Raw genomic sequence first — 27,998 nt, forward strand, 5'->3', positions numbered from 1 at the left:
CCACGCACCACATCTTCTACACTCACCGCGGTGAGATGTCACAGCCTTGTTGCATGAAGGCCCCCAGTGAAAACCAGAGGGAGTTGAAGATGCCAAACTCATTTGGAGGTTGGTCGTTGGGGCCCTGCTCTGTGGTGCCCTCCTCTGGCTCCTCAGCATGCCACTCGTATGGACTGAAGCGACTCACCTGAGACCACACAGGAAAACGTCTTTAATATCAATAGTGCACAATATAGGGAATCCACAATAACATTCAGTAGAGCGGCGGTTTCTCCAATTACCAGCATGCAGTCCGACGAGAACAAGGCAGTCGACATTAAAATTGACTTTATTGTGAACAGTGCTGGGATTGACATGTTACAAAAGTCACACAGTAGACACAGTCAGTACAGTAAAGTATTGTGTTTTTCTTCAATCTTGTGCATTATTTATAACATTTCAGTAATAATATACCCATTTCCAGCTAAGCTTGTGATAATGCATTTTACCCTTTACCCGACCAGACGTCCACAATTACATGGTCTCATAATGTCAAAATGTGAACAGCAGGATGAAGAGGACTGTTTAAACAATAATTATAACTGAACCAAGAGATTTATTTGCTGATTCATGGATCAATCACCTGCTGTGAATTTTGCCAGCTACTTGTTATAAAATATTGTGAAATATTGAACAGTTGTATGTGTTTACTCAAACGTTTAGAGAAGGTCAACTGAGGTTCACCTAAGGTTATAGTGCATTTTAGGGTTATCCTGAAATTTTACCCGAAAGATGGATATCCCTCACTTTTTGTGAGTAGTGTAAACAAATAATTCATCTATCCAGAATGGAAATAAGATTGTGCTTGGCATATGTGCCAACCTTCCGAAACGTTTCGCAGAATTTCAGCAGTTTTTTTTATAGTCTTCATAACTAAAAACACAAACATCTAACTATACATCCGCTCACTCAGTGGCAGCCATACAATCCAACACAACTTCCCCATGCCCAAAACTCACCAAAAACAACACCACGCTGACTCCGATGTAAGCAAACACGATGCACATCCAAATTTCATAGGCCAACGGGTCCAGGAAAGAGAAAACACCTGGTTTGGACTTCTGAGGCTTCTTAATCATGATGGAGATTCCCAGAGACATGAAAGGCTTTGAGAAGTCGATCACCTCTTCTCTAACCAGAGTGATGGTAAGTGGGGCCACAGCAATTTCCGCTTTCTGCAAAGAAAAAAGGGGACTGGTTTTCTTTTGTATTTTAAGTCAGTTGATTTCCAGACAAGTGCTTTTATCTGTCGTCTCCGTTTATGCAGAAAGAAGAGTAAAATGATGATGATCATGGAAAGAGCAAGGACAATTGAATGGGCAAGGCAGGAGAAAATGAGCAGCTGAATCCGTGCATATGTTGACCCAGCAACATGTGCAAAGAGGGAGTGCGTTTACAGTGGTTTGAAGATCGATTAGAATAATGTAGTAGTGATGTGTAAACAGTACAGAGCAAGTATGAGCAAGAGCACAAGTGTGCCGAAACCATTATGACACACAGATAAAAAAGTGGATGAGAAGATGAAGTTCTTAAATGTGTGTGCCCTTTGATGCCTCATCTGGGAGTACACTGAGCACTCAGAACAAATCAAACCTGATTAGTCAACGTTTTGTGTCCTCTGTGTTACCTTCCATCAGGAATTTTGCAGGCCAATTATTTCCGCTGTCGCTTAGCAACACTGTTTACTTTCACACTTTCTCAAAGTGATGACTGACATTGTCTTCTCAATTTGAGCTCTCAGAATGTGCACGGTGTCAACAGCATACTTGTTCACGATGCCAAATTATTTAGGAATTAGTGAACCTTCCAGACCAAACTTGGCTGATGGAAACCTGTATGCAAAGCTTCGGATAAGCTTATATACGTGTCAGAGCCCCAGGTGGGGTCACAAGGGTAGGTAGGATAAGCTACTGTCCAAATGTAACTGCAGTGTCTACTGTGCAGACATTATTATTAAGTTTTATCTATTTTTTTAGCATCTGTGTGTGGTTGTTGTAGCACACTGAATACCATTTTGAATACTTGTGTACAGATTTGCATGAAAACTCGCATGTAATTTCGAACTGAATCATTACCACAGCATACATAAATTATTGTATCAAGGTAGTTACGTATCAAAATAATAGAAAACATTTGCAAATCGTATTGTGTCTGATAAACAAACACTGCACATATTGGGTTTGTTCAGGTGTCATTTAAAGTCATATAGACATAACGCATGTTTTAACATGATTGAGAGTCAATGTTTAACTGATCTGACCTTCTGTCCCAGCTGTTAAAATTTCAAGCATTCTTGAGAATAGCGTGACATTGTACAAATAAAGTACTGTGAAAACATGGTTGCACTATTCGTGAAAAAAAAAAAAAATCGGGGTCACCCTAAATCCTATCCAAGGTATCATGTTTTTTTTATTATATGACAATGAAAAATAGAATTATATTTGGTCATGATAGGCAATTGATTTGTAGGTTTAAAAATGCTAAGACTTTTACACATTACTGTACTAATATAAATAACATCCATCCAGCCTTACCCCATAAACTAGCTCTCCCACCATCCCATTCCATATCTTTGTCTCTGGATCTCTGGCTCCGTATTTCCCATCAGGCACAATGGAGATCTTGTATTTGATTCCAATGTGTTTGGCGATCTCTGAGGCTAGATCCACACAGTAACCCTCATACTGGTCATTGCCTTCATATAGCTCCCAGTTCTTCTTCAGCATCACATAGGGGCCCTCCTATAAAAGCAGTATAAGGTGAGAAATACACTGTTTGGAGGTTGGTAATTGCACTTATAATGCCCAAAAGAGGGTAGGTGGGGGTGGGGGTGGGCAGGAAAACAAATGAGAAAAATATGTTCAAGTGGGAAAACAGATAGTAATAGTATCGTGGATATTTATTTCAACATAATGACATCGACAACTGTTAAAGGATAAATCACATTTGATTGACTGTGTGTGCTACATACAGACCCTAATATTTATATTTATTTATATACTTTTTAGAAATTGACAATCTTCACAAGATAACATTTAATACAGGGCATCTAAAAGTTTGTAGCTGTAACATATATAAAAAATTAATCGAGTCAAGAGTACAGGTAGTACAATCCCAATTCCAACGAAGTTGGGACTTTTTGTTAAACATAAATAAAAACAGAATAAAATGATTTGCAAATCATGTTCAACCTATATTTAATTGAATACACTACAAAGACAAGATATTTAATCTTCAAACAGATAAACTTTATTCTTTTTAGCAAATAATCCTTAACTTAGAATTTTACGGCTGCAACACGTTCCAAGAAAGCTGGGACAGGGTCATGTTTACCACTGTGTTACCACTGGAATTCTTTCCCATTCTTGCTCGATGTAGCTGTTCAACAGTCCAGGATCTCCATTGTCGTATTTTACGCTTCATAATGCGCCACACATTTTCAATGGGAGACAGGCCTGGACTGCAGGCTGGCCAGTCTCGTACCCACACTCTTTTACCACGAAGCCAAACTGTTGTAACACGTGCAGAATGTGGTTTGGCATTGTCTTGCTGAAATAAGCAGGGGTGTCCATGAAAAAGATGTTGCTTGGATGGCAGCATACGTTTCTCCCAAACCTGTATGTACCTTTCAGCATTAATGGTGCCTTCACAGATGTGTAAGTCACCCATGCCATTGGCACTAACACAGCCCCATACCATCACAGATGCTGGCTTTTGAACTTTGTGTCCATAACAGTCCGGATGGTTCTTTTCGTCGTTGGCCCGGAGGACACGACGTCCACAATTTCCAAAAACAATTTGAAATGTGGACTCGTCGGACCACAGAACACTTTTCCGCTTTGCGTGAGTCCATTTTATTTATCTTGTCTTTGTAGCGTATTCAATTAAATATAGGTTGAAATTATTTGCAAATCATTGTATTCTGTTTTTATTTATGTTTAACACAACATCCCAACTTCACTGGTATTGGGGTTGTACAAGAGGCAAACCGATGAGATGAAAACATTTTGTTTCTTTCAAGGAAACACCTCTTAAGAGTAAGTCATATGATGAAACGGAGGATAAACAATTACATCAGTTATTTCCACATATACAGTATCTGAACGCTTTGTATGGGAAAACTATGTTGTGCCTTATGTTTCATCTTTATTTGCCTTGACGTGCCTCCACTGGGGCATGAACCTGTCTCACTGCTGCACTGTTGCTCGGAGAGATTTTCAACAGAAGCGAAATACATGCAAGGAAAGAACACTGCTGCTTTGAAGGCACGTTGTTAGAGCCGAGATTACTTTTGAGCGTACAGTTTGCAAGATAAAAGCGAAGCGTGAGTTTAATGGTTTGGTGGGTACCTTTTAAGAATTACAAATCACGCACACACACGCGGAGTGACGGCATATCCATTAGCCGTGGTGAGTTATTGTATTACGCCTAAGGCTACTGGCCTTGTAATCCAACTGAACCAGGCCTGTTAAAATGCCATTGAGCCCCGTTTAATCAAACACAAATCTCCCCTAAGTTTATCAAGTAGGCTTTTTCAATTTGATTGAAGTTTAGCCTTGATATGTTCTAATGAGCAAGCAGTGCAATGAAATATGTAAGAAACAACTTAATTTATTGAAATTGCATTACAATTGGTAAGGTCAGAGACAGGCAAGCGTTTACTAAAGCATAATAATAGTTTATACATACATATAAAATATGTATTACAGTATTTTACTCATCACAGTATGATTGGAGGGTAAAATAAGAATTTATACACTACATGGACAAAAGCATGGAATAAGATCCCTTAGTTGACTATTACCGTAATTTCTCATGTGTAATACACTCTCGAGTATGACACTCAACCCCGAAATCGCCCTCCCCAAATCAGGAATTTCCTTCTACCTATGTATAATACGCATCATCGATTTGTTGGTATCCATGCTCAAAACATGAAGCATTATCCGTACTTTATTAGGTTTTTCAATGGAATGTTCTGCTTTGTGTGCATGCGCTGACGTTGGTGTCACTTACTCACCTTACATGTCTACTCGTTTTTCACATATTGGCAAGGCTGAGAAGTGTTGGATGAGGAGCAAGTGTCCAGTTTAGGTTACATCATAATATTTTAGATATTTAGGTTAATGGTGTTTTGAAAGACTGCCTAATGGTTTTAATTCGTCCCAACTCTTTATGCTGCAATTAAAAAGGTTTTAAAAAACACTCAAATAAGTGAAATGAGAAGTAAAAGGTTTGTAATTTAAACATTACAAAAGTGTAAAACATATGTAAAACTATTTTAGCAAAAGACATGCCCACATTAAATAAGAATAAGACTGTGTCAAATGCTTTTAAGCCATACAGTAGTTACTTTGCATGAGTTCATAAAGCAGCCCTGTTTTTGCCTGATAAAAATGCATGTTGTAACTTTTTAAGGGAGGGAGAACCATTTAACCTGAATCCTGAGCTGCTACGTCAGGGAAGTTCAGAAAATAAAAAAATGAGTTTGACAAAAATGAGTTCGACACCCTTGCAATAGAAGATACATACTGCATAACATATATCAGAGGTGGGACCAAGTTTAAAGTATTTGCCCTAAATTGAGTCTTCGGGCGAGAGGCGGGGTACACCCCGAACTGGTCGCCAGCCAATCGCAGGGCACATATAAACAAACAACCATTCGCACACACATTCACACCTAAGGGCAATTCAGAGTCTTCAATTAACCTACCCTGCATGTTTTTGGGATGTGGGAGGAAGAAAAAGAAGAAGAAGAATCACCTTTTATTGTCATGAACATGCATGCATGCACCCGGAATTTGTTCTCTGCATTTAACCCATCACAGTGAACACATACACGTTACTGGAGTACCCGGAGAAAACCCATGCAGGCACTGGGAGAACATGCAAACTCCACACAGGCGGGAACCCCGGTCCTCAGAACTGTGAGGCGGATGTGCTAACTAGTCGTCCACTGTTCCTAATAATGAGTCAATGAGATATAAATAATATCAATAAGATATTCAGCCTTATGTTATCATATTTTGCTGTAGTAAAATAGTAAGTTTCGCACAGAGCTATATAGAAGGAGAAAGCTACAATGGTTTCTCAGTGCTTTGGTCTTTTCAAGCCAATGGGTTCAAGTCCAAGTCAAGTCACGAGTCATTGCTATTCAATTCCAAGTCAAATTGCAAGTCCTTTAACATGTTGTCGAGTCTAAAGTCACCAAATTCATGACTCGAGTCGGCCTTGAGTCCAAGTCATGTGACTCGAGTCCACACCATGTACACCTTGCCATAATAACTACAGTTGGGTCCGGAAAAATTGTAAAATACATTCCTTCGGGGAATACATACATTACATAAATTACTAGTCTGTCTAATTATGAGGGGCTCGTCTAAGCAAAAAATGCCAGGGCCAATTTTTATTTTGTGCCAGTCCAGCCCTGGTCCCAATACTTGTAGCATGCACATACCTGAACTGTTTTTTTTGTATCTTCAGTGTTCCATTTTTCATTACCCAAGATCTTTACATAGAGAGATAGTGGAGAATTTTGTCCACATATAGTGCCTATGGAGGTTGTCTACGCCAAAGGTAACTACAATGTGTTCTTAGTTTAGTTTTGATATTTCATTGTACACTTTAATAAGCTTTAATATAACAATCACATGAATATATTGCCCCATTGTGTCAGAGCACACAAAAACCTTCTTCCTTTAGTGACATTAGCAGAAACATTTCCAGGTCCCTGGGCGCTCATTCCATCGACCCAACATGAATCATAAAATTAATGAACACGAGACGTGCATCCTCTAATAGATCAACACAGCAATTTAAGATGCTCACTGACTGGGAATATCACCCAAATGAGAGCTTGACAGCATATTGTAGTCATCCACAGTTTTATCTCATTTGCTGTTTACTTCAAATTAATATTATTCATCACCATCACATAAATTCTTATTTTTTTTCCATTTGAAATTTTAACAATGATAAAGGAAAAAAGAGTATCCTAAACATATTGGGTGATTATATCAAGGATGTAATTAAAGCACAGCAATACACAGACTGGTTTCAGATTCTATAAGGTATATAGAAGTTAGCATGAGATGAAATGCCACTTAATTTCTATTAAAAAACAATATTTCTATGAATATGCTATGCAATCCAATGAGCTTGCCATGATTTACTCTCCTCCAATTGAATAACTTTATTTGTGCTAATAAAGAAAAATTAACCACTCTCTGGCGGCATGACTGGTTAGCACATCTGCCTCACAGAACTGAGGACTGTGGTTCGAATCCCAGCCCCGCCTGTGTGGAGTTTGCTTGTTCTCCCCCTGCCTGCCTGGGTTTCCTTTGGGTACTCCGGTTTCCTCCCAGATCCGAAAAACATGCAGTGTAGGTTAATTCAAGACTCTGAATTTCCCGTATGTATGAATGAGTGCGCGAATGGTTGTTTGTTTAAATGTGCCCTGCGATTGGGTGGCAACCATTTCAGGGTGTACCCCGTCTCTCACCCGGAGATAGCTGGGATAGGCTCCAGCACGCCTGCGACCATAGTGAGGATAAGCGGAACTGGAAGAAGAATGAATGAATGATTAATCACTCCCCAAGTCTCCTTTTCAAATTACCGTCCAGTTCATCGTGTTAGAAGGTTGAGTGCTTAAAATGTGATCAGCCCACTCTGTGAAGCTAATATGATGGAAGCAACACATAGCTCTCATACACGCAGAACGGTGGGAACATTTTCACTTCAAAGTCTCCTTAATCAGTTAGCCCCAGATGCCTTTGTCTCAGTGTGAAGGTAATGTGTGTGTGTGCGCGTGTGTTTCTTTGCAACTTAGGGACAATATCATGCTTCTTTGTGTTGTATCGGGGTGAGGAATGGATGTCAAGACTGGGCGAAAGAAGAGAAAATTAGTGCCAAAACCAGTATGTGAATCTGAACAAGAAAAAGTGATGTATTGGCAGTTTAAGTCTGGATTAACACAGTGGCAAATTCTGATTCCCATTTTTGTTGACAAACATTAAATATTACATATTTAATGTTTTAATATTATAATATTATTTAAATATTATGTACCCACAGGCTTAAATGCATGTTTAAATGTCCCATTTATAGATCTATGCAGCTGTAATGTATCATATTAAGAATATATTTAATAGTGCTTGAATTAATGCTTGATTTGCCAAGTGTGTGTGTGTGTGTGTGTGTGTGCACTTTAGTCAACATGTGTGTGTAGTTTAGGTAGACATTTATCTGTACTCAATGTGTATATTAAATGGTGTCAGGCTAACACGGACAGGAATACACTGCATCTGATCAATTGCATTGTGATCTATCTGCAACTACATTTAAGAGAGGCTGGACTCAAATCTGAGGATACATAATTCAATTTTTTTTTGTCTTTACCCCGAAATGCCCAAAAAGGGGGAAAAAAAAAATGAAAAAAAAAACCCTTACTTGAATAACCTCACTTAACCCTGGTAGTGTAAATCCAGCCTGGAAATCCAGAGATGGAAATTTGAAGGCCCAGATAGGAGTTCAAACAGTGAGTGGCACATGGAGAATTTAATTAAACAGGAATGTGTGAAAGCGAGAGTGAGAAAAAAATACAAAAGGAGAAGGGAGAACAACAAAACGAGTGACAGCAAATCATCTAAATGGCTATTAAGTACAAAAAGGTTGGTGGGTTGAAGAAGAGTTTTGTAGTACCAAATGGTTTGGGGCTGATATGGCATAAAAGGTTCCCGAGCAGTGCCAAAGAGACACTTAAGACTGCTGTTTGAGACAGTTAGCTCATCGGGGGCATTGAAGTGACCAGTCATTCAGTCAACAATCAGTTCAGCATTACAAAACGCTAGACTGAGCCATCCATTGCGACAGCCAGAGGGCCGAGCCAAGCGGTCACAGCCTATTTCAGTCTGTCAGATGGATAATCAGTCCATTCATTCCTCAATTAGTCAAATTATAGCTCATAATCATGCACTCACTGATGTATTGGCCAAGTGAGTCAGCATGATTGTCTCTGAGCTATTTAGACATAAAAAGAGCAAAACATTTAGCTCCTCAGTCATTGTGTTGCTTGGTCAAGTCAACTGCTTCTCTCGACCAAAGGGCCAGGTTAACATGATCTTTTTCACTGAGAAAGCAGCCGGTTCTCATAAAAAATGTCAAAAAGATTTTTAGCAGGAAAATGACTATGTTGCTGCGGGACTCATGCTGACTCATTCATTATATTGTTGTGTAAAAGTTTAGCTTGACATTATACAGTGGAACCTCCAAATTTGTTGAACCTTCAAGGCTGTGCAATTAAGAATTTGGACCAAATTTTTGGGGAAATGCCTTAAAAGTTGTATACTTCTTGGGTTGAACAGTCATCACGAGTTGTGTCACGCAAGAAAAGGGTTGTTAATAAAAGAACTAATTACAGTAGTAGTTATGTAAAGTAAGCTAACTGGCAGTCAGGCCGAGTGGAGTGTTGAGTGTTTAGTATTTTGGTGCCATGCCACCTGGACATGTTGCAATGTTGAGCCAGGAGTTGACTGCTGTTAGCCAAGTGGAAGAAGAAGTGATAAGTGAATACCGAAAAGCAGAAGAGACTCCAAATGCCACTCGCTAGCTACTTAGCCACTTAATGGCTCACTCGGCAAAGTACGGCCCATGGGCCACATCGAGCCCATCCGCAGCCTCTGACTGGCCCGCAAATAAAAAAAAAAAATAAATAAAAAAAATAAAAAATAAAAAACCTTAAAATGTGCTGTTGTAATGGATGGATGCCAGTTTGTACTGTGTGAATGCGCATTAGTCAAGCCTCATTCCCTGGAATCCTCAAAAGACGGTGCTGGCTGCTGAGTTAACGGCCCAGGCTTTTAGCTCAGCGGTCAGTGCAACCGACTTCCAACTGGTGAAAGAATTGCTTTTGTTTGGGGGCGGCATGGTGGACGACTGGTTAGCACATCCGACTCACAGTTCTGAGGTTCAAAAACGACCTCGCCTGTGTGGAGTCTGCATGTTCTCCCTGTCCCTGCGTGGTGGGTGTTCTCCGGGTACTCCGGTTTCCTCCCACATCCCAAAAACATGCATGGTAGGTTAATTGAAGACTCTTAATTGCTCCTTGGTGTGAATGCTAGTGTGAATGGTTGTTTGTTTATATGTGCACTGTGATTGGCTGGCGACCAGTTCAGGTTGTACGCCGCGTCTCGCCCTGAGATAGCTGGGATAGGCTCCAGGACACCGGCGACCCTTGTAAGGATAAGCGGTATGTTAAATGAATGGATAGATGATTTTATTTGGATGTACACGTGTGGGCAGTACAAGCGAGTAAGAGCAACTTTTCCAGCCCCTTTAAAAAAAAAAAAAGCAAGTAGCGTCAATGTCAACAGTGTTCTTCGTGTTAGCAACATTCTTACTATATTTCCTGCATGGTGGAGGGAAAGGGGGATTTGTCCTGATGCTGATTTTGGGATACCAAACTAGGAAGAGTTAACATGATGTGTACAAATGTCAACGGACTATAAAAATCTACATAAATAGATGATATGCTTTTTCGTGAATGTTGATCAAGTAGTGATATGTTATTTTGTATGCTTAAAAGAGTTTTTTTAAACATTTTTTGAACATACACAATATCTATGCAAGTAGCAGCTTATTAAAACAATGAATTTGCTGCTTTCTAGAAATACTTTAAAATTAATATGGAACCCGATTGAGCTTATCATGCTGGCATGGCCCTCGACAATGTTCCAATTTTTCACATGCTCCCTTCATCCATCCATCCATCCATCTTCTACCGCTTATCCGAGGTCGGGTCGCGGGGGCAGTAGCTTTAGCAGGGACCCCCAGACTTCCCTTTCCCCAGCCACTTCATCCAGCTCTTCTGGGGGGATCCCGAGGCGTTCCCAGGCCAGCCGAGAGACGTAGTTTCTCCAGCGTGTCCTGGGTCGTCCCCGGGGTCTCCGCCCGGTGGGACGTGCCCAGAACACCTCACCGGGGAGGCGTCCGGGAGGCATCCGAATCAGATGCCCCAGTCACCTCATCTGGCAACTCTCGATGTGAAGGAGTAACGGCTCTACTCTGAGATCCTGCCGGATAACCGAGCTTCTCACCCTATCTCTAAGGGAGAGCCCGGACACCCTGCGGAGGAAACTCATTTCGGCCGCTTGTATCCGGGATCTCGTTCTTTCGGTCACGACCCACAGCTCGTGACCATTGGTGAGGGTAGGAACGTAGATCGACCGGTAAATCGAGAGCTTCGCCTTTCGGCTTAGCTCCTTCTTTGCCACAACGGATCGATACAAAGTCCGCATCACTGCAGACGCTGCACCGATCTGCCTGTCGATCTCCCGTTCCATTCTTCCCTCACTCGTGAATAAGACCCCAAGATACTTGAACTCCTCCACTTGGGGCAGGATCTCATCCCCGACCTGGAGAGGGCACACCACCCTTTTCCGACTGAGGACCATGGTCTCAGATTTGGAGGTGCTGATTCTCATCCCAGCCGCTTCACACTCGGCTGCGAACTCCTCCAGTGAGAGTTGGAGGTCACGGCTTGATGAACCCAACAGAACCACATCTTCTGCAAAAAGCAGAGATGCAATACTGAGGCCACCAAACCGGACCCCCTCTACGCCTCGGCTGCGCCTAGAAATTCTGTCCATAAAAGTTATGAACAGAATCGGTGACAAAGGGCAGCCTTGGCTGAGTCCAACCCTCACTGGAAACGAGTCCGACTTACTGCCGGATATGCGGACCAAACTCTGACTCCGATCGTACAGGGACCGAAAAACCCGTATCAGGGGGTTCGGTACCCCATACTCCCGAAGCACCCTCCACAGGACCACCCGAGGGACACGGTCGAACGCCTTCTCCAAGTCCACAAAACACATGTAGACTGGTTGAGCGAACTCCCATGCACCCTCGAGGACCCTGCCAAGGGTGTAGAGCTGGTCCACTGTTCCACGGCCAGGACGAAAACCACACTGCTCCTCCTGAATCTGGGATTCAACTTCCCGACGGACCCTCCTCTGCAGCACCCCTGAATAGACCTTACCAGGGAGGCTGAGGAGTGTGATCCCCCTGTAGTTGGAACACACCCTCCGGTCCCCCTTCTTAAAAAGGGGGACCACCACCCCAGTCTGCCAATCCAGAGGCACTGTCCCCGATGTCCACGCGATGTTGCAGAGGCGTGTCAACCAGGACAGCCCCACAACATCCAGAGCCTTGAGGAACTCCGGGCGAATCTCATCCACCCCCGGGGCCCTGCCACCGAGGAGCTTTTTAACCACCTCGGTGACCTCAACCCCAGAGATAAGAGAGCCCACCTCAGAGAACCCAGACTCTTCTCCCTCATGGGAAGGCGTGTCGGTGGAATTGAGGAGGTCTTCGAAGTATTCTCCCCACCGGCTCACAACGTCCCGAGTCAAGGTCAGCAGTGCCCCATCCCCACTATACAGTGTTGATGGTGCACTGCGTTCCCCTCCTGAGACGTCGGATGGTGGACCAGAATTTCCTCGAAGCCGTCTGGAAGTCTTTCTCCATGGCCTCACCGAACTCCTCCCATGCCCGAGTTTTTGCTTCAGCGACCACCAAAGCTGCATTCCGCTTGGCCAGCCGGTACCCATCAGCTGCCTCAGGAGTCCCACAGGCCAAAAAGGCCCGATAGGACTCCTTTTTCAGCTTGACGGCATCCCTCACCATTGGTGTCCACCAACGGGTTCGGGGATTGCCGCCACGACAGGCACCGACCACCTTACGGCCACAACTCCGGTCGGCCGCCTCAGCAATGGAGGCGCGGAACATGGTCCACTCGGACTCGATGTCCCTCACCTCCCCCGGAACATGAGAAAAGTTCTGTTCTGAGTTGAAACTCCTTCTGACAGGGGATTCCGCCAGACGTTCCCAGCAGACCCTCACAATACGTTTGGGCCTGCCACGTTGACCGGCATCTTCCCCCACCGTCGGAGCCAACTCACCACCAGGTGGTGATCAGTTGACAGCTGCGCCCCTCTCCGAGTGTCCAAGACATGCGGCCGCAAGTCCGATGACACGACCACAAAGTCGATCATCGAACTGCGACCTAGGGTGTCCTCGTGACAGGTGCACGTGTGGACACCCTTATGCTTGCACATGGATTGAACGTCAGAATCAGAATCAGAATCAGAATCATCTTTATTTGCCAAGTATGTCCAAAACACACAAGGAATTTGTCTCCGGTAGTTGGAGCCGCTCTAGTACAACAGACAGTCAATTTACAGAACACTTTGGGGACATCAAGACATTGACATAAAACAATTGTGCAAAAAGATGCAGAGTCCTCTAGCACTTAGAGCAGTTCGAACGACTAATATTGCAATAGTCCGGTGCAATGACCATTGTGCAAAGGGCGCTGAGACTTCAAGGAGTGTATGCGGTTTATAGTGACGAGTAGTGCGATCATCTGGGACAATGTTGGTTGTGCAAATGTTACAGATACTCCTCAATCAGTGTGCAAATGGAGCAGATGCTACTCTGGCATGAGTGGCCAGTATATGCAAATAGTGCAGCATGGCGAGACAACTACAGTGAGTGCACGAGTCATACATAATTGGCCCCACAGAAATGTGACAACGAACTCAAGTCAAAAAATTGCCAGCTTGTTGTCATGGAATATAGGTTAGGTGTTTAAGAAGTTGATCGCAAGAGGGAAGAAGCTGTTGGAATGTCTACTAGTTCTAGTTTGCGTTGATCGGTAGCGCCTACCTGAGGGAAGGAGCTGGAAGAGCTGGTGACCGGGGTGCAGACGGTCCGAGAGGATTTTGCACGCCCTTGTCTTAGTTCTGGCAGCATGCAAGTCGTCAATGGTGGGTAGGGGGGTACCGACAATCCTTTCAGCAGTTTTGATTGTCCGTTACAGTCGGAGTTTGTCCTTTTTTGTAGCAGCACCAAACCAGACTGTGATGGAAGAACACAGGACTGATTCGATGACCGCTGTGTAGAACTGTCTCAGCAGCTCCGATGGCAGGCCGTGCTTTCTCAGAAGCCGCAGGAAGTACATCCTCTGCTGGGCCTTTTTGAGGACGGAGTTGATGTTGTTCGCCCACTTCAGGTCCTGAGAGATTGTAATTCCCAGGAACTTGAAGGTCTCGACGGTTGACACAAGGCAGCTGGACAACGTGAGGGGCAGCTGTGGTGAAGGATGCCTCCTGAAGTCCACGATCATCTCTACCGTCTTGAGCGTGGTCAGCTCCAGGTTGTGTCGGCCGCACCACAGCTCCAGCCGCTCCGCTTCCTGTCGATATGCAGACTCGTCACCGTCCTTGATGAGGCCGATGACAGTGGTGTCATCTGCAAACTTCAGGAGCTTGACAGTCGGGTTCGCTGAGGTGCAGTCGTTCGTGTAGAGAGAGAAGAGCAGCGGAGAGAGGACACAACCTTGGGGCGCCCCAGTGCTGATGCTGCGTGTGGATGAGGTGGCCTCCTCCAGCCTGACCTGCTGTGTCCTGCCCGTCAGAAACCTGTAAATCCACTGGCAGATGGCAGGTGAGACGCTGAGCTGGAGAAGCTTGGTTGAAAGGAGTTCAGGGATGATGGTGTTGAACGCTGAGCTGAAGTCCACGAACAGGATCCTTGCGTAGGTCGAGGTGTTCTAGGATGAAGTGCAGTCCCATGTTGACTGCATCATCCGCAGACCTGTTCGCTTGGTAGGCAAACTGCAGGGGGTCCAGCAGGGGACCTGTGACACTCTTGAGGTGGTCCAGCACGAGACGTTCAAAGGACTTCATGACCACAGATGTCAAAGCGACAGGCCTGTAGTCATTCAGACCAGAGATTGCAGGTTTCTTGGGGACTGGAATGATGGTGGAGCGTTTGAAACAGGATGGAACTTCGCACATTTCCAAAGATCTGTTAAAGATCTGAGTGAAGACTGGAGCGAGCTGGTCCGCGCAGACTTTGAGGCAGGATGGGGACACATGGTCCGGTCCTGTCGCTTTGTTAATCTTCTGTTGTTTGAAGATGCGTCTCACATCCTGTTCATGGATGGTTAACGCAGAAGTCAGAGGTGTGGTTGTGGTCGGGGGTGCGGCCGGGTGGGTGTGTGGAGTGAAACTGTCCTTTTCAAATCTGCAATAGAAGGTATTCAAGTCGTTGGCTAGTGTGCTATTGTTCTCAGCTTGGGGGGATCGTCGCTTGTAATTAGTCAGCGATTGGAATGCACGCCAGACTGATTTTGAGTTGTTCGAGCTAAACTGTTTTTCCAACTTTGCTGCATAGTTAATGCAGCAAAAACCTGCATCTTTGCAATGTTAATTTCTTTAGTCAGCTGGTTTCTAGCTCGATTATACAGGGCCCTGTCCCCGCTCTGATATGCGTCTTCCTTAGCTTGGTGAAGCTGCTTAAGTTTAGCAGTGAACCACGGCTTGTTGTTGTTGAATGTCCGAAATGATTTTGTTGGTACACAAACCTCTTCACAGAAACTGATATAGGATGTGACAGTGTCCGTATATTCATCCAGGCTGCCAGCTGAATTTTCAAAGACACTCCAGTCTGTGGAGTCTAAACAGCTTTGAAGTTCCATCTTTGCTTCATTGGTCCACTTTTTGACTGTTTTCACTGTAGGCTTCGCACATTTAAGTTCTTGCTTGTACGTCGGTATTAAGTGAATTAAGCAGTGATCAGACGAGCCCAGGGCTGCACGAGGTATAGCACGGTATGCGTTTTTTACCGTAGTGTAGCAGTGGTATGGTAGTTCTTTTGTACAATTTCTTACAAACCCTTGTGTGAATGTGCTTTTCTGAACGTCCTTCAACAAAGCGCAAAATGTTATTGCAGTAATCCAACTGTTTTTTGTTGTACAATCAAGCAGAATTTCATTGTTTCATCAAATGTTAACAAATATTAAATTTTAAACACAGAAAACCATTTTTATGAGCCGTAAAACCAAGGGCAGGAAACAGCATTAATAAGACATATATATATATATATATATATAAAAAATAAAAAATACAGGCGGCACGGTGGACGACTGCTTAGAGCGTCAGCCTCACAGTTCTGAGGACCCGGGTTCAATCCCCGTCCGTGTGGAGTTTGCATGTTCTGCCCGTGCCTGCGTGGGTTTTCTCCGGGCACTCCGGTTTCCTCCCACATCCCAAAAACATGCAATAATTGGATACTCTAAATTGCCCGTAGGTGTGCATGTGAGTGTGAATGGTTGTCTGTTTGTATGTGCCCTGCGATTGGTTGGCAACCAGTTCAGGGTGTACCCCGCCTCCTGCCCGATGACAGCTGGGATAGGCTCCAGCATGCCCGCGACCCTAGTGAGGATAAACGGCTCAGAAAATGGATGGATGGATATATAATACATTATATATATATATATATATATATATTTATATATATATAACATTATATATATATATTGTATTTGTCATACAAACGACAACTGCAAGCTCAGCACAATAGAAAATGCCACGCGACTTAACAATTGATCACTATTGCAGTGCACTTTTCCAGGTAGTGTTAAGGCCTCTTTATACTCCCGCGGTCGACAACGCCCGCATTGCATCACGTGACCGACGAATTGGCCCGCGCGGCCCCTCTGCGTAGCTTGACGTGCACACGGCAAAAATTGTTGCTGCGCGTCGAACGCCACGTAGATATCTCTCGTGATTGGTCCGTTTTAGTCACATGCTGTGATGATGTACTCAGCGTGCCCCTTGGTTCTACATACCATCTTCGCCGCCGCCTTCTTGATCGATTTGCAGCATAATTAAACGTATCATCTGGTCATCTAGGTCCATTTGTTCTAGCAGATACTGTTCCACGGTCACCATTGTTGTTGCTTTGTTCCTTCTTACTACAGGAAAGTAAAAACGGCAACCGGTAATGGACAAAAAAAATGCAGAGGAAACTCCACCATGTGGTGTCCTGTCCAATACCAGCCGTAGCGACACCCCCGACTAGGAGGTGAACTGCAGTACATTTTCAGAACTGCGTGCGTGGTTTGCGCTCGAGTATAAAGGCAAACTACGCGTGGGACATCCGCAGTGACGTCGGTGTGGCCGCCGTCCGCGCAAGTACAAAGAAGCCTTAAGTTAAATGTAAATGGGACCATAAGTCAGTTTCAGTTGTTTGAAAATAATTTTAGGTGAAAAACTTAAGTTGAGGACTTTGTTGAAGTAACGTTTCAATAAATTATTATGTATTTATTGTTAAATTCAGTAAGCAGAAGGAATTTGGGCCTTGGTTTATTGGATTGACCTTCATACTTCCTCTTGGAAGAAGTAAAATACACTGGAGGAAGTTGACCTCTGCAGGCATGACTGAGTAGATTTATAAAAATGATGGAGTTCACCGATTAAGAAGGACAAGGTAAGGCCTCTGTCAAGTTAAGAAATGATGAGACTTTATGTGCATCCATACTTTGTCAATTACAGTCACAGTCATTTGACCTGATGAGAGGAAAAATAAAGTATATGCCAGAGGTTAAACTAGACATTTTATTTTAAAGGCCAAAGTGGTCGGCAGGTTCCTGATCTTCCACCAAATTTGGTGACTTCTGGCCAATCATTTAAAATATCAGTCCATCCATTTTCTATAACGCTTGTCTTCATGAGGTTCACAAGTGAACTGATTTGGCCTGGTACACCCAGGACTGGTTGCCTGTCAATCACCGGACACAGTACAATATAGACAAACAACCATTCATGCAATGTTGTACCTAAACGGGTTTAATCGATAAAAGTTCATGAACTCGTTCATATTTTTGGCGAACATGAACTGAACGTACTGTATTTCTGCCTGATGAACGCTTTGTGAACACGCTCATTCTGGCGTCTGGCTTTTCATTTTCATTCAATAGAGTGCCAGGTTTCGTTAGACTTCCAGGAGAAAGCCGGCGAAACACACTGTAAATGAACCTTCAAACAGTACTGTATGTGGGGGGATAAATGGCTTATTTGGTAACCCAGCCACCAACAGTCGTATGGTGTTATGTAACCCTCGAGTACCTATTGTTGTTGAAAGCTACCATACAGCAGGCTCTCTGTCACGAAGCAGTAAACCAAACTAATAATGAGTCTCGACAAAATGACAAACTGCACAATCAAAGTAAGATTTCTCTAGTTAGTAATAATATGGTTGTGATCAAATATTAGTTTATATTTCCAGGGTGAGTGAAGTGTATATCTGGACCCATGTATTTCTGCACCACAACGCACTGCATGCATGCACACACACTAATATCTTCCGAGGTGAGATATGGTGCAGATGAGATATTAACGTAAACATAAACGAGATTCAGTTCCACGTTGCCACATCAGTAACCACTACAATATTATTGGCCATTGTGGCAGTGAGACACATTACAGACAGTTTGCTTAGTTGGATGTCCAAAAACTGGCTAATGCAGGTAAATGTAAGCTAGCATCGAAACTTGTTAAATAGTCGTTAAATTGCTGAAAATGTGCAATCTTCATCAGATCCTGAAGAAATACCTCTTTGACATTTGTAACTCTCCCCGTACGAAAATGTTTGTTTTCCTTAATTGATACCATTTTCCAAAGATGTGTTTTTATTTTGGCCATGTTTTTTTTAAATTTCATTTTCTATGGCATTGCCAAGGTATGGAATCTCACCAAAATGTCTCACCATTGTACTGTATATAGTACTGTGCAAAAGTCTTCATTTCGTTTGTTGTTTGCTATAATGGTCTGATACTGAGAATGTAATGTAGTGTAATGTAATGTAGAGCCCACACCTGTGCCAAAGATACTCTGTTAACAAAGTGAAAAAAATATGGAGCGTCATATTTGTATTCCCTTGTACATCTGCCTGTTAGCCAGCAGACTACCTCTTGCCATACTGACTCAGATGGTAAAAAAAAGCCTGCATCTTCACCTTTATCCAGAACTCAACAAAATCTTAAATGTGTCACTCATACTTTTTGGAAGAAAAAAAACAAACAGAACAAAGCTCATATTTGCCTATCACATTTGCACAGTACTGTAATACTGTGTGTGCGTGTATATACAGGGTGATTGAAAAGTAACTCCCTTTTTTAAAATATTTATTCATATGTTGTTATATTTTTCTAAATGTTTTTGTGTATGTTACCTGATTAAAGGAGCAATTCTATTCTACCAAACCAACGACTTTGGAAGAACTTGAAGGGCAAATATGAGAAGTTATGTCTTCCATCCCACAAGAGTTCCTTGTGAAATCAGTTAATGCGGTTCCCAGGCGGAAACAGTTTCAGGACAATGTTCATCAATGTACAATTGCAAGGAATTTAGGGATTTCATCATCTACGGTCCATGATATCATCAAAAGGTTCAGAGAATCTGGAGAAATCACTGCATGTAAGCGGCAAGGCCGAAAACCAACATTGAATGCCCGTGACCTTCGATCCCTCAGGCGCCACTGCATCACAAAGTGACATCAATGTGTAAAGGATATCAGCACATGGGCTCAGGAACTGTACAGTAAGTACAGTTCGGCGCTACATCCGTAAGTGCAACTTGAAACTCTACTATGCAAAGGCAAAAGCCATTTATCAACAACACCCTGAAACGCCGCCGGCTTCTCTGGGCCCGAGCTCATCTAAGATGAAGTGATGCAAAGTGGAAAAGTGTTCTGTGGTCCGACGAGTCCACATTTCAAATTGTTTTTGGAAATTGTGGACGTCGTGTCTTCCGGACCAAAGAGAAGAAGAACCATCTGGACTGTTATCGACGCAAAGATCAAAAGCCAGCATCTGTCCCAGCTTTTTTGGAACGTGTTGCAGCCATAAAATTCTAAGTTAATGAATATTTGCTAAAAACAATAAAGTTTATCAATTTGAACATTAAATATCCTGTCTTTGTAGTGTATTCAATTAAATATAAGTCGAACATGATTTGCAAATCACTGTATTCTGTTTTTATTTATGTTAGAATGTTGGAATAGGCTCCAGCACGCCCGCGACCCTAGTGAGGAGAAGCGACTCAGAAAATGGATAGATGGATGTGTATATATATATATATATATATATATATATATATATATATATATATATATATATATATATATATACACACACACACAGTGGGTACGGAAAGTTTTCAGACCCCCTTAAATATTTCACTCTTTTTTGATATTGCAGCCATTTGCTAAAATCATTCAAGTTAATTTTTTTCCACATTAATGTACACATAGCACCCCATATTGACAGAAAAAAACGGAATTGTTGAAATGTTTGCAGATTTATTAAAAAAGAAAAACTGAAATATCCCACAGCCATACGTATTCAGACCCTATGCTCAGTATTTCGTAGAAGCACCCTTTTGAGCTAATACAGCCATGAGTCTCTTTTGGGAATGATGGAACAGTTTTTTCACACCTGGATTTGGGGATCCTCTGCCATTCATCCTTGCAGATCCCCTCCAGTTCTGTCAGGCTGGATGGTGAATGTTGATGGGCAGCCATTTTCAGGTCTTTCCAGAGATGCTCAATTGGGTTTAAGTCAGGGCTCTGGCTGGGCCATTCAAAAACAGTCACAGAGTTGTTATGAAGCCACTCATTCGGTATTTTAGCTGTGTGCTTAGGGTCATTGTCTTTTTTTTTTAAGGTGACCCTTCGGCCCAGTCTGAGGTTCAGAGCACTCCGGAGAAGGTTTTCGTCCAGGATATCCCTGCTGGCAACATTCATCTTTTCTTTTGATTGGAACCAATCTCCCTGTCCCTGCAGCTGAAAAACACCCCCACAGCATGATGCTGCCACCACCTGGTTTTCTCCACACATGCCATTTAGACGCCAACAATTTCTTTCTTATTTCTCACCATCTTGGAGTCCTTCAGGTGTTTTTTAAATTAAAATTATTATTTTTTTTTCCAAACTCCATCCAGGCTTTCATTTGTCTTGCACTGAGGAGAGGCTTCCATCGGGCCACTCTGCCATAAAGCCCCGACTGGTGGAGGGGTGCAGTGATGGTTGACTTTCTAGAACTTTCTCCCATCTCCCGACTCCATCTTGGAGCTCAGCCACAGTGATCTTTGGGTTCTTCTTTACCTCTCTCACCAAAGCTCTTCTCCCCCGATTGCTCAGTTTGGCCGGACGGCCAGCTCCAGGAAGGGTTTTGATCCTCCCGAACGTCTCCCATTTCAGAATTATGGAGGCCACTGTGTTCTTAAGATCCTTAAGTGCAGCAGAATTTTTTTTGTAACCTTGGCCCGATCTGTGCCTTGCCACAATTCTGTCTCTGAGCTCTTCAGGCAGTTCCTTTGACCTCATGATTCTCATTTGCTCTGACATGACCTGTGAGCTGTAAGGTCTTATATAGACAGGGGTGTGGCTTTCCTAATCAAATCCAGTCAGTATAATCAAACACAGTTGGACTCCAATGAAGGTGTAGAACCATTTTAAGGATGATCGGAAGAAATGGACAACACCCGAGTTAAATATATCAGTGTCACAGCAAAGGGTCTAAATACTTATGGCTGTGTGATATTTCAGTTTTTCTTTTTTAATAAATCAGCAAGAATTTCAATAATAATTATTTTTTCTGTCAGTGTGGGGTGCTGTGTGTACATTGAGGGAAAAAAACCAACTTAAATTATTTTAACAAATGGCTGCAATATAACAAAGAGTGAAACATTTAAGTGGGTCTAAAAACTTTCCGTACCCAGTGTGTGTGTGTGTGTGGGGCACGGTGGACGACTGGTTAACATATCTCCTCACAGTTCTGAGGACCAGGGTTCAAATCCCGGCCCCGCCTGTGTGGAGTTTGCATGTTCTCCCCGTGCCTGCGTGGGTTTTCTCTGGGCACTCCGGTTTCCTCCCACATCCCAAAAATATGCATTAATTGAAGACTCTAAATTGCCCGTAGGTGTGAATGTGAGTGTGGATGGTTGTTTGTTTGTATGTGTCCTGCGATTGGCTGCCGACCAGTTCAGGGTGTACCCTGCCTCTCGCCCGAAGATAGCTGGGATGGGCTCCAGCACGCCCGCGACCCTAGTAAGGAGAAGCGAAATGGAAGATGAATGAATGTGTGTGTGTGTGTGTGTGTGTGTACTGCATAAACTACTGGGTATTGGGTTTATATAGTCATAAATAGCTGTATTGCGAAAATGGATCGGTAGGAGGTTTCTCAAAAATCAATGGCCACACACATGCCACTGGAAAAAACTAAATAAAATACACGTTTGAATGCAGAGATTAAGAGATGATCAGTCTTTGTGTCTTTCTCCAAAGGACAGGGACTCAGCTGAGTTGGAAGTGTCTTCAGTGTCGCAGCAGAGGCTTCTTCTTCATCAGAGGCTGCAAAGAGGAGGAGGTGGCTGAGCTAATGTTAGCCAACGTCTGCTGAGGTGTCCATCCACAGAGAGGTATGAAGGAGGCGTGACGAGAGAAACAGTGGGGCAGATGGAGTCAGGGGAGAAAATGGGAAGACACATCGAAGACACTTCTACAGTCATGCACTGTCCCCACGTTTTAAAAGACTGGGACAAATGATAAGTTAACAATTCACACTCACCAGACAATTTTGTAAGTTCACATGCCTATTCTATTGAAACAAATTCAAGAGCTGTATGTAATGCCCCTCTCGTGTCACTAAATAAGGTCACCAAAATTTTGGACACCGCTCATTATAATCCAGTGCAATTCAATATTACTACAACAATAAACATTGCTAGGCTATTACATTTCTGACAGTGTCAATCAAAACGTAAAAAGCATCTCTATAAAGGCAACATGTTTCTGTATGTTATATGAGACTGTATGACAGAACGTGCATCAGCTCTATCATCTGTCATACAAGAGAGAGATCCTGTGTGCTGAAGTGAGACTTTGGAGTCACATTCCCTTGCATCAGTTTGCCTGCCAAATTGAACGGAACGCATTTAGAGGAAAAGGGGTGGCCATCACAAATGGGCCACAAATGGATGATGTCAAATCACTTACGCAAACTCATGCAGCCATACTTTGTCTCGAATTGACACTGTGCCATGATTATTTAATTGGCAGTGGGCTGGCATGTGAATGTCATTAGAATAGACCAGACTGAGCTGGTCACATCTCATGGTGATCCAAGGTCAGTTTTAGAGTTGCCTATTAATGAGACACTATAATCAAGTGTCACTCCCTTGTGGCCACGCTCCGAGGCCTTGCTTAAACTTGTTTGGAGTTTTCTGAGGCACGAATACAAATTTGCCGCAGGACACTCACTCTCTTCTCCCTCTATTAGGCTGGATTTACACCACATAGTTCAAGTGACACAATTGCGATGGACTATGGCAGCATAAAGAAAAAAACAAACAAACCCGAAATTGGATATCTTCACATTAAAATCAGGCCAAAAATCTGATAGCCACCTGCCAATGTGATTACAGTTTAAGTTAACAATTCAGAGAGACCCTGTCAAATGAGTGTGTGATCCAAACACATCGATTGGTGACCAACCACACCTACTCTGCCCAAACAACACATGTAAACCCATTAATAAACTTTAAACTGTATTGCTATAGCTGTAAACAGCCATAGCAATATGGCACAGTATATATTATAGGAGTATCCTTATCTAAGGAATGTAATTGCAGACAGTGGCCCGAGTAATGCTGAGGTTACCCCGACTGAAACCATCTGGGGGGAAGAATCATTTCAGGTCAACAAAACCGAATACAACCTTTTTACTTTTATGTATCATTTGGATGGATACATGGATGGACGGATGGATGGATGAATGTTCACTTCTGTGTTGCCGCTGCCCTGTGTTGAAACATGTGCCATTGTTTATTTGCATTTTGGACATCTGTGTATACAGGTTGTTTTTATGTGTTCAGTGGATGAAAATACAGTTGATATTTGATTGTGTGAAAAATCTGACATGGGCTGTAAATTGGAATTAGGCACTCGCAGTGTAAATCCAGCCATTTTAGCAGATATTCCATTGCTATTACGGTGTACCATTGTATTTAGTGTTACATTAAGGAAATTATAGATATCATAAGGATTTGGTTTGATTCAGTAATAAAAATCCTAGCTGGAAGGTCAGCAGCCTACCCCTTAAAAATAGCTCCTTAATTATGCAGAAAGTAAAGCAGTCCGTTGAAACATTACCATGATAGTTGTCACAATTACAGTCCTGTTCTCCATCGCTGAGCTGTCATTGGACAAGGAATTTTCATTCTGGACCAAGGACAAGTTTGTCGATGTCATTCCAGTAACCAATCTGTTCCGAACAAGTGAGGGAGAGGAGTGACAAAGAAGAAATAATTAAATTAGTCTGTTTTTATAGCTCAATTTAACCAAAAACAATATTACAATAAAGACGAGAGACAAACGCTAATAAAACTAATAAGAATAGAAAGAATGCAAAGTAAAAGCCAACCAACAGTTGTGAGTCCAGCCACAAATTTCCCACTGGAATTGAGGATATTGAGTGTGAGCCAAGAACTTTCAATAAAACGTACTCCACTGTTGAAGAAACTGAAATGAGATGCTGTTTTATTTTTTTGTTTATTGTAAGAATACATGTTTCCTTCAGTAAGGAAATATTAGTAGTAGGAGCCTTATCACACGATGATGAATGACTTCAGTTTTACTTTTTACATTTTTGCACGCCAAGGTTAAGTGTGTTGAGCTGCTCCCAAATGCACACAGCCAAAGAACCTCAGGTAACGTCGACTGGGGTGTTCCTTCACTACATCTCTGTCCAGAGGTGGGGGACTCAAGTCATGTGACTTGGACTCGAGTCGACTCATTGATTTTATGACTTGCGACTTGCTCGGCTACAACGTATGAAAGACTCCACTTGACTTAGACTTGGCATTCATGAGACTCGACTTGGACTTGAACTACATGACTTGACAAGTCATCCTGTCAATATAATGTGCCCTTTGAAAAAAAAAGTTCTTTGTTTGTATCATGCATGCCACCAATCTGGCAAAAACTACAAGAACGATTACATTTGGATTCACGGATTATCTTTTGGATGAAAACGGGCAAAAAACAAGAGCACAATGCAAGGTTTGCAGCTCAAGTATAAAAGACACAACTTTGACGACGGTGTACCTTCATCAGTTTGATGCAGGTAAGCTAGCTAGGTTAGCTTCACATTACCTCTCTAATAGCGGATCAAAGATTAACTAAACTTCATGTCATTTATGCATTTAAGTGAAAAGAGAAAACAATAAAGTATTAGACAATACAGAGAGCGGGATCTAAAAAATATATTCACGGAGATCGCAATTTTAGCATTGACTTATACATAGAGCTTTCCTCGTGGTAGCGTGTTTGCCATATTGCATGTGGCACATCCGCCCATAAACTAATGCCAGTAAATGGACTAACTAACAAAGGGAGGGGGTGGGGGGTTCTGCAGCTTTGGTTTGCATCCTAAACTCAGACGAGCCTGATCACTGTACGCAAGCTTTGCCCAACATGGAATCATGTTTTTAAGTGAAAATACGCACAAATACTAATAAAAACAGCACTGAGTGTACTGTGAGGAGACACAGCTGGAGCAGCGTCACAAGGATGGGTGAAGGATCGATACTGTCTTAAATGTCGATGCCGAAATTTGAGGGACTGTATTTTCACTATTGTATCAGAAAGGAAATTGGCGGTATGGATCATTAGCAGACACACAAAAGGAGCACACCGCAGCCAAGCCGAAATCTATTTGCGGTGGCCCAAATTTTATTGTGCCAGCCTGCCACAAATAAAAGTATATGTTGCAAACCCTGAAGTAACATTGTTAGATATATTGGTAGCTGTAAACACTTGTAAAAACATTAGAAGAAAAAACTAAATCGTATTATTAATAATAATAATTTTTAGAGGTGTAAATGTATTTTTTGTGCGTGTTCATTACATTTTTAGAGGTCTAAATGTACTGTTTTTTTGTATCATGATAAATGAAATAACATTTTACTTTGACTCCAGTGTTTTTGTTCTCTGTCACACCGATTCTTTGTTCCAAAAATCGACAAAATAGATTTTTGACTTGGCGGTGAACAGGAAGGAGCTACTTTACTAAATTGGCATCAATTCGTCCTTTGGACTTGGTTCGGGTTTGCAGCGTCAGACAATGAGCAAAAACAGTTTGTCGCACAGTCTGTTTAAAGGGTTTTGAAAATAGAGCGAGTCGCATGACCAAATTATTTCAGCATTTGAAATGGAGACACGCTGCAGCAAATGTTGTTGCTCAGTGCGCGACTTGGGAGGGGAAACTCCTGCTATGAAAAAGAAGTCATGAGCGTAATCATTTTCACATTGTTTTCTGTATGACAGGAGGAGCTTGGTGAAAGGCCAGTCACTGAGTTGATCACACTGAACATTGTCAAAGACATGGTGACTATTTATAAATGATTGCTAAAGCAGTCTTTAATCTACTTTGATACTGATCCAAGTCAAAGGTCATTGCAGCTGTTGTGATTAACTACATAAAATCTGTTTTATAGCTTATCCAAATGAATTACACACTTCACTCGGATTCTGTTTTGTAGTACAGTATGTTTTATTTGTCAGTTTATCACTTTTTACCCAAATACTTCTGGTGGTGTGACTTCACAATAAGAGCATATGGAAGTTCAACAAAGATGACTTCAGCATGAAATAAACTTTCCTCGGCTGAATAAGAGGTGTATCTAACTTCTGTAAATAGCCAAAAGTGTCCCATTAGAGAGTGTTTTCAGTGTAGGGTGTGACATTTTAACATGTAAAAGGTCATGCCGAAAGCCTTATGTCGTAGATAGTCTTTTTTTCCCCAAAATCCAAAAATTTGGATTTTTATTATTTTTTTTAATTCAAAGAAGGCAACCTACCTGGCATGTACTGTATATTGAGTCCTAGAAACTGTATGCAGGATTTTATTTACATTTTCAGGGACAAAGGTTACTTACCGGTATGCATGGAAGCAGCACCTTTTTTCATGGTATGTTAATCCCAAAGGGAATATGTATGTTAATTTATTAATGTTCAATTGTCTGTCCATCCATCCATGCATGCCTCCAATGAACTGGTCACTAGCCAATCGCAGGGCACATATAAACAAACAACCATTCCCACTGACATTTACACCTAATGCCTAGATCAGACTACAGGATTATAGCCCTGATACTGGCCCAACTGGATATTAGCTAGAAGTTTCCCAGATCGTGCCCGACATATTTTGCAAGGAATGACAAAATCTTCTTGTAGTGTGACATAATCTGCGACCGACTGATTTGGCCCTACGATAGCCCAATGATGCCAAAATGAAAAGTTGAGCATGTTTGATTTCTTTTTTATATCTTCCGTGTACTGTGACATACAGTATCAACGACTACTCTCCGACAGCACACCTTGACATCGACCAAAATGGGCACTGTAACATAATACAGTACATTTTGACCTTCTTGTCCCTTGATTTGCCTCTTGCCAAAAGTCAGACGGGATAGAGGAGGATAAGCGGTACGGAGAATGGATGGATGGATGGATTTGCCAGTGTTGGTTTTGTTGCCTATCCTGGACCTTTTCAGACCTATGAATAACAGTAACAGTTAAGGATTAATGTTTTTCCAGAATTTTTTTTTAAATGCCAGAGTTTATGACACCAGAGAAATAAAAACACATACAAAGGCCCATGAAAAATAGTAGTACTTTTAGACATTAGTTCCTCTGTTCCTGCTGTTTTTGTTAGCTCCTTTACTAAGTGTGACCTTGTGTTTCCTGCTTGGCAGCTTTTGTATTTGGATTTTTGTTGGAGGATACATCAACATTTCTCAAGTTTTCAGGCAGCTTTTGCTACTCTCTCTCTCCTCCAAAAACACATGTCATCTTACACTGTCAGGCTGTGTTTTCAGGGAACTATATCATTCTTAAGTGTTTATCTGATTACCGTTAGAAAAGCCTACCTTGCGTGGTCCATTGCTCCTCAGTTCAAACACATCCATGGTATAATTGATTCTCCGACCAAAGTGATCAAACTGGATATTGCCAGTAAGGCCCTGAATGCGTACCTGGATTTAGAAAAACAA

General features: G+C 42.4%; 1 protein-coding gene across 1 annotated transcript in view; it reads right to left on the reverse strand.

The window, feature by feature from the left end:
* gria4a (glutamate receptor, ionotropic, AMPA 4a) overlaps nucleotides 1-27,998 on the reverse strand; it is a 126,998-nt gene that overhangs the window by 30,298 nt on the left and 68,702 nt on the right. Inside the window, 6 exon segments of the mRNA XM_061680801.1 lie at nucleotides 27-187; nucleotides 999-1,214; nucleotides 2,574-2,780; nucleotides 24,097-24,174; nucleotides 24,176-24,208; nucleotides 27,876-27,980. Of these exon segments, the coding sequence (XP_061536785.1) occupies nucleotides 27-187; nucleotides 999-1,214; nucleotides 2,574-2,780; nucleotides 24,097-24,174; nucleotides 24,176-24,208; nucleotides 27,876-27,980 (800 nt within the window).

The sequence above is a fragment of the Phycodurus eques genome, chromosome 7, assembly GCF_024500275.1.
Source record: "Phycodurus eques isolate BA_2022a chromosome 7, UOR_Pequ_1.1, whole genome shotgun sequence".
In the NCBI taxonomy this organism is placed as follows: Eukaryota; Metazoa; Chordata; class Actinopteri; order Syngnathiformes; family Syngnathidae; genus Phycodurus; species Phycodurus eques.